The 9595-nt window shown below is 35.4% G+C and overlaps 1 protein-coding gene across 4 annotated transcripts; it reads left to right on the top strand.

Annotated features, from left to right (window-relative positions):
- The first annotated feature begins 1471 nt into the window (after positions 1–1471).
- Positions 1472–8885, top strand: LOC112801671 (uncharacterized). Of its 4 annotated transcripts, none has more exons than XM_025844547.2 (6): positions 1472–1799; positions 2445–3767; positions 6631–6744; positions 6906–7055; positions 8350–8512; positions 8641–8885. In XM_025844547.2, exons 2-5 carry the CDS (start codon positions 2445–2447, stop codon positions 8494–8496), a joined length of 1734 nt encoding a protein of 577 aa, XP_025700332.1. In that variant the 5' UTR covers positions 1472–1799; the 3' UTR covers positions 8497–8512; positions 8641–8885. The 4 variants fall into 4 exon arrangements, with proteins under 4 accessions (XP_025700332.1, XP_025700334.1, XP_072093406.1 ...); XM_025844549.3 differs by having other exon boundaries at positions 1478–1799; positions 8350–8533; XM_072237305.1 differs by having other exon boundaries at positions 1483–1799; positions 2440–3767; positions 8350–8533.
- Positions 8886–9595: the final 710 nt, after the last annotated feature.

Genomic DNA, 9595 nt, shown 5'->3' on the forward strand with positions numbered 1-9595 from the left:
CTTATTACACAATAAAATTGGAAAGATATCCATATTTTTCTACGGATTGCAAAATTACTATTCATGTGATTTTTTGACCCAAAAATTATCTTTTTTACACCGATTTTTGTGATTTTAAATATAATACAAAATATTTTATTTAAATCCTACGTAATGATTTGTAAACAATTACAAAAGAATTTTTTTTCTATTCGTACCAAAAATCCATACAAAAAACAGAATAGAATATGTTATAAGACTCTTTTATACTAACCTGAACTTGAAGCTAAATTGGCACTCCTCTTCGACCAGAGATATTGCTTTCTCCTCATTCTTGTTTGTCTAAATTGGATAGATCTAAATGTTTCAAATAATTGTGTTTCTACATTTTTAAAATAGTCATCAAAATCACCTTATGAATCAATTTACAATAAAATAAGGAAGGTGCAATAAAAATTATGTTAAACAAACCAAGCTGCAGAATCATATGTTGGAGGCACATATCTTATTGTCTTCTTTTTTTTTTTTGAAAGGATTGTTCTCCGCCTCTTTAATCTAGCAATTTTGGGTATTAACTCTTCCAGTCTGTCATTACCACTGCTGAGATCCAGAATCGAACTCCGGCAGGAAAACCACAACAGGAGGAATGGAGTTTGGCCTGGTTTCTGCAATTTATGCAATGCGGCTCCATCGAAGATGGACATCGCGATGGACAATTGTTTCGAGGAAAAAACAATGGCTCATGGGACTGGAAGAGGATGTAGGTAGGAAAAAACAATGGCTCATGGGATGGTACGGAGAGGTGTGAAGAGGAAGAGGGTTTCTAGAAGTATGAGAAAGGTAAGCGGTTTTTTTTTGGGTAAATGTTAATTTGTGTTTTTATTGTTTTAAAAATAAGGATTGATTTGGAAAAAGTTAAGTTGTTGGTTTTTATTGTGTTTTTGAGTTTTGTTTTGTATTTCTTTTTTGTTTGAAAATAAAAGTTGATTTGGCAAGATTTGATTGGTTGATTCTAACATTTTGCCAAATAAGCAATGTTGCTGACATAGCGTTCGTAGAAGAAGAGGAATAACTTCAAAATAATGTGGGTAAACTTATGTATCTACTTTTATATATTAAGAATAGATAGTAACAAAATTGAATTTGTTTCTCTACAAAAAACATTTTTAGATTTATTTTGACAGATTCTTAAAATAAAAATTTTTTAATTTTAAAATTTAATTTTAATATATTATTATTATAAAATAATTTTATATATATATTTAATTATGTAATATTATATTAATAAAAATAATTATTTTTTATTAATTATATAAATAATTATTTAAAAAATAAATATAATTGTATCATTATATAAAACGTGTTATATTATATTATCAATGTATAAAATTAAACTCTAATTCGTATGACAAATATTTCTCCGTGCACCCCACGTTACGAGGGATAGATGATTTACATTTTACAATATTGACTTTATGACTTTATATAATAAGAATATAATACGAATAAAATCATAAATCATAAATAAATAAAAAATGCACAGAGAAACGAACTATAGAAAAACTTTTAATATGGAGAGACCAATTTGAAAACACAACCAAACTGCTCTCTCCCTTCGACACACCTTTTTATTCTCCGCCCAAATTGAAATTCTAGGGTACTATTCTTCACCAACTTTCGATTTCAATTTCAGTTTTGGGAATCCCTTCTTTTATTTTTTCCTTTCGCGGTTATCTTTGCTCTTTGCTCTTCGTACTTCTACTTATTCGGTTCCGATCCTCACTCTATCGATCCCTCTGGTCGCGTCTTTTGTATGGGAGGTATGGTTCTCTCTCAAGAAATTTTGCTTTTAATTGTGATTTGTCATAATCCTATATTTTTTCTTCGATTCAATTTATTTCAACGCGTTTCGCTTATAAGTTCAGCTTCTTCTGCTTCTTGGTGCTAAATTAGGGTTTGATCGCCGTGTCTTAGGGTTTGGTCTTGCTTATTTATTTATTTATTTTGCATGGTTCACTTAATCAATTTCCATGTTTATTTCCTTGCATTACTTTGCGTTTGATTGTGTTATGAATCGAAGTGCTAAGAACCCATTTACTCCGGAATTTGTTTTGTTGTTCTGCTATCAACACGTTTCGTTGTTGGAAACGTGTGGCACGGATTTGGATGTAGGGTATGACGATAAGAGTATTTCAAATACGCGTTAAATCAAATAATGTATGTATATGGTGAATTTTTTTTTAAGAATATGCTTGTGATTGCTGCAAGTTGAGTTTAAATAAGCTCGGCTAAAATGATGGGTTTTTGTGGAATATCAGCATGCTAGAATTTTTATTATCTTTTTTCCATGATATATGTTAGTTGTTGTTATGTAGATTTTAGTATGGCAGATAATAGATTTCCTGCTCTTTTATTTTTGTTTGGTTTCTGAATCATTCTTTGTGATTCCTGCTTATGAAGTATAGATGATAGGAAAAGGATTCTTCCGAGAGAACTTTCAACCGCAGTCATGCTCTGGGAAGAGAGCACCCAAAACTGGTCAGGGTAAAGGGAGTTCAGAAAACGTTGTTATCATTGATGCCGACAGTGATCGAGGTGAGGATGTGATAATCATTGATGACTGTGATGAGTGTGTTTATAAAGAATCGCATGGTGCCGGTGGCAGTGCGCCAAGTAGAGTCAGATCATATACACATCAGAGCGTTATAAGTGTTGATGACGATGATGAAAGCGATGATGAATTTGTTGAAGGTGTTGGGGAATTGGATAGTGATGCTTCGTCAAGTAAACGATGTTCTTCTGGGCCAAGCTTTATGCAAAAATCTGTACACATAAACATTAATGATAGTCAAGTATATAAAAATGGCTTTGTATCTAGTACCCAAAGAAGTAGGGAAACATGCTCTGCAAAGGCCACTGGGAGAAGTCATAATGGTTTGGATAGGTCTGAAAACCCAGGCAGAAATCGTTATGGTATGGATGGGTTGGAAACTGAGTCATCTGATAGTGATTGTTCTGATTGTGAAGTTTTGGAAGCTTGTGAACAGTGGGAAAGGGCTTCGATTAAGAAAAAGCGTCATGTCTCTAATGACCAGTCATATTATGGTGAGCATCCCAGTTCTTCTGGCTTCCATAGGAATTTCTATGTTAATGTTGAAATGGAAAAAAGTGATGAACAACACGAAGTGAGTCCCGAATATTCTGCTCCCAGCAATGAAAACAATGTGAAAGAGAATCAATCTACTGTCTCATATAAGGATGATAGTCAAGTTGATGGGGTCAATCCTTTTAGTGTTGGGACAGAAAGTCCATTCAAGGGTTCTGATCAGCAAGTTGCCCAGAACTGTTTTAAATCTTTCAAGTTTGAATCTCTCAAGGAAGTGCAGTCTTTGTCTCGTAGTTCTAATACTGAGCATGCAGAAAGGAGCAGAAGTGAAGATAATTTCTATGGTGATTTTTCTTGTGCTTCAATGTTTGAGAAAGAATCAGGTGGTAAAGAGTCTAATTTTATGAGCTCAAGCCAAGGAGCATGTGAAATTCGAGTTAACAATGGATCTGCATCGACGAGTAACACTGAGAATTTATCGGAAGAGAAATTGAAGTGTACTTCTTTTGAGGGAAGATCTGATAACCGTGATGAGATTATGTTACAAGTTCAATGTGATGGTCATACTGCTTCAGATGAGATAGATATAATTAATGAAAGAGAAAAGCTTAAAGAGACTGATGAGTATAAACAAGCTATTGAAGAGGAATGGGCATCCAGGCAGCGACAATTGCAAATCCAGGTGATAAACATATGGCATCATGTAACTATTTTCTTTCATGATCACTTTACAGCTTTACCTGTTTTGGCCTCTTAACCGGTTTACGGTAAGGGCTGGTCAATTGGTGTTTAAATTGCAATTCTGATATAGTTGTCAATTGTTTCCCGTATTGTTTACTGTTTAACTCTATGTTATTTTAATTTTATTTTATGCCCTTGTGGTGTCTGGTTAGTTACTGGGTACTGTAGTGGTTTCAAGATTTTTTAATAAGGTTAATCCAACCTTACAATCCCCCCCCTCCCCCCTCTCTCTCTTTCAACACACAAAAAAGAGATTTTTTTATCTATTTTATTTTACCTCCCTGCTCCTTGAGGTTGACTGTTGTGTAACCTTTTCTAACTATGTGCTGCTGTATCTTTATATACCGCAGATTATGAGATTTAAGTGACTAGTGTATTTTTTATAGTTCTCTTATTATTTATATTGGAATAAATGACCATTTGTACCCACGAGAGATGGAAACGCTGACATTTGTACCCATGATAGCCTGAAACTAAAGTTATACCCATGATAGATGCCCTCTGTGTGACAAAAGTGCCCTGATTTGGATCTGAGCTTGGTTCGTGGGAATCCGATCCTACGTGGCACTCCCTTCCTTATCTTCAACCCCTCTCTCTCTTACTCACACACACTCTCTCTCTCTCCAAACCCCACTCTTCACTCTTTAAACCCCACTCTGACCCATCTTCCTCAATACTCGCTCCCTCACCATACACTCTGCCCTTCATGCCGACAAAGCCACCCTCTTCTCCCTCCCCACCACCTCTGACCCCATTAAGGACACCCTCCTCACTCTCATGCTTTCCAACCACTCTTCCTTCATCCTCACCTTCTCCACCTCCCCTTCGTCTTTCGCACTCCAAATCTGGGATGGTACTTCTCAACCATCTCTTCATACCGGTCAACCAAGCCAGCCCAGTAATCGTGCAGGTAGTAAGAATTCTCTAGGAAAACAACATCATCATCGTCCCCCTCGTCTTCATCTATCTCTTTCCCAGACTCATTCTCCTCTTCATCAATTATGAAAAAAAAAAATTCAAACTTCGAAAAAAATCAGGCACTCCACAAATCAGTAACACAAAAAATCAAAGTGAAGGAGAAAAGGACCCGCGATTGAGGAACGAAGATATGAACGTGTTGGTAATATTGATTTCTCAAATAAACGTTCTAATTTTTAACAGCATCTCTCGCTTTCTCTGAATACAATTATTCAATTAAGCTAAGCAAATGAAGCACCCATCATTGTACAGAAGAGAGAGAGAACAAAAACAACATAGAGACAGAAGACATGTCTGCTTTTGATACCTACAGCGTCGACTCCGATCACCACCAAAACCACGCCGACGAAGACAACTTCTCCGGATACGGCGGCTACTCCAACTTTTCCGGTGGCAATGCCCCGTCGTTGACCACACTTCTCCGTCTGCTTCACTAGACATCTTCGGGTTCAGCGATCTGGATCCAAGCTACTCCCAGTCTCCCTTCGAACTGGTGCATGTAGCAGAAAATGGTAACGACAACGGCTACCACGACGACAGCGTTTTTGTCTCAGACGAACCAGTGCTTCCAGCGCCTACAGAGATGGGATCAGATGAAGGTTACGCCCTTCGTGAGTGGCGCCAGTGAAAAGTGAGAAATGATGAAAATTTTGGAAATTTGGAAGATTCAAAAAACCTTAATAAGGATGAGGTTGTTGATGTTGAGAATGAGAGGAGAAAGAGGCTGTTGAGGAAGAGGCAGAAACGTCGAGAAGGGAGAACGGTGGGTCGATGATGTTGATGGCTGTGGTGGTAGCAAGAAATGAGAGCGGTGGTAGGGACAGAGAGTTTGGAATTGGGGAAGAGAAGATGGGGAATAAAATTATAAATTAAAATTAGATTATATTTAAAGGGTTTGGGGGTTTGGAGTGCCACGTAGGATCGGATTCCCACGAACCAAACTCAATCCAAGTCAGGGTATTTTTGTCACACGGAAGGCGTCTATCATGGGTATAACTTTAGTTTCAGGCTATCATAGGTACAAATGTCAGCGTTTTCATCTCTCATGGGTACAAATGGTCATTTATTCTTTATGTTGCCTTCCTTATGTTCTTTTGAGCTTCTGAATAGAAGATTGTTGCTATGGTCTTAACTCATGTGGTTATTATAGCTTAGATCACATGTTGACTATAGATTTTTTTATTTAATAGCCATTTGCCATGGTTGCATTTGTGAAGAGTTGTCATGTTTCACCCTTGCCAAAAACAATGCTTCGTGCAGCTATAACTTGTTCTGTTAGAACATTGCGATGCTCTATGCTTTAGGACTTGGGGATTCATGTGCATTTTCCTGAAGCTGTGTCGCTGATGCTTTTTAATGCACTGTTAGTGGCTGTTAGGTCTTTAGTAGCTCTCATAAGATTCATTTAAGGATGGATGTTTGCAAGCATGATTTACATTGGCTTTTGTAAATGAGATTGGCATTCCTATCTGAACACAATGCCTGCACATTTGAAAAATTACTGTTCAATGCATTTTGGATTATCAAACATTGCCCACTTGTCATGTGACCCTATATCTTTGGACACATCATGTGCAGCCTAGTAATAATTGGAACCAAAATTTGTGGACAGTAAACCCTTTGTTAAAGTATCACTATGTTGTTAATGTTCCTCTTTTCCTTCTGTTGTTAGCTATAATCAGTATTATGGTTTCTTGTATTTTGTCGTTATCAGCCCTAGAGATGCTTTTTATGCTGATGCTGCATGCATCATCTGATTGCATTATTCCTGGGGCAACTTAATGTAATTATAAAATTGGATACTTAAATTTATTCCCTAAACTCAGGCTGAGGAAGCACAGAGATTGCGCAAGCGAAAGAAGGCTGAAACTAAGCGTATATTGGACATGCAAAGAAGGCAGAAGGAACGTGTTGAAGAAGTGAGAGAGACGCAAAAGAAGGTTGGATTTTTTGTTTTAAACATTTATTATTGTGTTTCCTACACCAATTATTTTTTAATGTTTCACCATTGGTATTTTGCTTAGCATTGGCATGATTTAGTCATGGAACTTTTTCAGTAACTGATTAATTCTCTGTCAATCTGCAATAATGCTAAATTCAGGATGAAGAATTTATGAACAAGAAAGAGCAGCTGCGGGTAGAAATACGGAATAGGCTTAATAAATTGGAGAAGCAATGCAGTGACATGACATCATTGCTTCGTGGCTTAGGAATAGCTGTTGGAGTTGGTTTTTTCCCAAAGCCTACTGAGGTATGTTTATCTTTTAAATAATACATCATTCTCTTTATCACTTTATGCTTTTGGTTCTGCAGCTTGCTTGAATTCTATGGTACAATTCTTTTAATTGCTCAAGTTATATTTTTCTGGTATGCATTCTTCAAGATTAATGTACTTGATCATCTTGGTAATTTTTTTATTCATATTATATTTGAAATCATCTATAAGGTCTTATTAAAACCTATATTTTAATGTTTACTGAATGGATCTTTTAGAAGTTGTGAGGGTTGCCTGCCCAGTAAAACTAGAAAATCACATATTAAGATAGCAACTAATGTTTCTGTTAACATTGTTTATAGTTTTCAATACCACAATAAATCCATAGGATAAAATCATATATTTAAAGTGGAGTGATATACAAAGTCAACAACAGATTTCAATGAAACTAAATACCCAAGACAATTTCCACATAGTTGGTGTTACTTCAACTTTCTCCCTTATGCATTCCGAATCTTCAATTGTCTAGTGTATCCGCACATCCAATTAACACCTTATATCTGTGACATTTTTTTCTCCATCATTTAACTGGAACATTGTCAATACCCAATATTTAGTCTCATTTTTGCCATTCTTAAATCGTAAATTTGTGCAGTAAAGGTTTCGTATTAGCATGAATGGTACAAAGTACTTCCAAGTCTCTCCATTTCATCCGCTCACCTATTACTCTTAAATGAAACTTGATTTTAACCTTTTGGTCAGTTCCATTATTGCATTTCTTAAATCAGTCATATTTTGGCTTGTAAGGAAGCTCTAATTTTTGGGCATACAGTTTTCTGTTTCTTTCCATCCTATTGAAACAAAACCGTTAGCAGTTCTTTGGCCTGGTATTTAAAAAATAAAATAAAATGCAGCATTTCGGCCTCCTCTTAGTAAATGGAATTGAGTACATGGTTTAAAAGACTCCGTCCAATTCGTTAAATCATAAAACTATGCCTATGAACACTAATATGGTAAACGCTAATATAGTAAACCTGATTCATACCGAGTTACTGACAGCTCCGCATAAAACTATGAGAAAGATGAATGGACATTCGGGTAAGGAGCTAGTAACTTGGATTTGTATATGTATTTTAGGCTTCATTTCCTCATTTACTCCCAAGCAATTAATCTGTGGTCTGAAATGCCTTTAGATCTGTTAACATTCTATGTTGTTCCCTCTCCTCAACGATGAGTTTAGTGCATATTATTTATCATAATGGATTTGTCAACTGGTTGCCACTGTGTGCTTCATATTTCACCCACCCCTCTTGGTTGACGATCATGTCAGGTGCATGCAGCATATAAACGGGCCTTGTTTAAGTTCCATCCAGATCGGGCGTCAAAAACTGATGTTCGTGAGCAGGTCGAGGCAGAAGAAAAGTTCAAGCTCATCTCGCGCATGAAGGAGAAATTTTTGTTGACGTCCTGTCACTAGATGCTTATTTGTATTGGTATGTAGCTTGCTACTTTGAGTTAAGTGCCTTCACTACTTTGCTTTAATCTTAAATTTTTTTTTTCTTTTGTTATAATTAAAATTGTATTTATTAATCTCTATTCCTTTTCCACAAATTTATTGCAGGATAAATAGGGTAACAGACAAGAATATATATGTAAGATATATAATGCCATTTTTTAAGGATGGGATGCAACTATCATCCTGTTCAAATTGTAAGTTTGCAGCAGACTAAAAAAAGGAAAGAAAAAGAAATTCTGCACGTTAATGTCACTTGATATATAAGTGCTTAATGTTTTGATGATGGATGAACCAAATTTAACTAGTTATTAACATTATTGTGACTTATAAAGACGATTTAAACCTAAAAATGTCATAAAGCAGCTTGTGGGGACTTGGGCGCCTTGTGGGTAGGGTTGCAGTTTGGTTCGATTATTTAGAAAAAAAAGTCATCCGATTCAATCGTTTATTAAAATTGCGGTTTAGTTTGGTTCGTTTTTTTTTATCGAGATCATCTGAGTCAAACCAAATCTATCAAAATTTGTTCGGTTTGGTTAGTTGTGTATTTAATTAATTCAAACAAAAACCATTCATACTATTTTACGAAGTCACTAACAATAGTCTATCTAACTCAGAAATTACTAACAAATTAGCAAAAGCACAACAAATTAAAATAATTAACAATTTTGCAAAAATAGCAGAAGTAGATGGAACAAGGATTAATTAACTTGACTCAGAAATCACTAATACAAATTAAAATCAACAATTTTGCAAAATCAATAGAAACAGACATGAACTTAATCGAGAAAATCAAGAAATACAACCAAGCTAGATTAAAAGATTGTTGCAAAAATGGTGCACCAATTCCAAACTGAATCAGGAATACAATCACTAATTCTAAAAATTTTCACGTGGTGTATTAATTCCACAAATTCTTCTTCTTCCACTTTCTCTTTTTTTGCATTAACATTGAATAAACAAAAAGTTCAAAATCAATCCTAAACCAGAATTACTCTAAATCAAAACAGAACAAAAAGTTTAAAAATAAAAAATAAAATCAGAATGAACAATTTAACCATAG

Source organism: Arachis hypogaea, chromosome 5 (genome assembly GCF_003086295.3).
Source record: "Arachis hypogaea cultivar Tifrunner chromosome 5, arahy.Tifrunner.gnm2.J5K5, whole genome shotgun sequence".
Classification (NCBI taxonomy): Eukaryota; Viridiplantae; Streptophyta; class Magnoliopsida; order Fabales; family Fabaceae; genus Arachis; species Arachis hypogaea.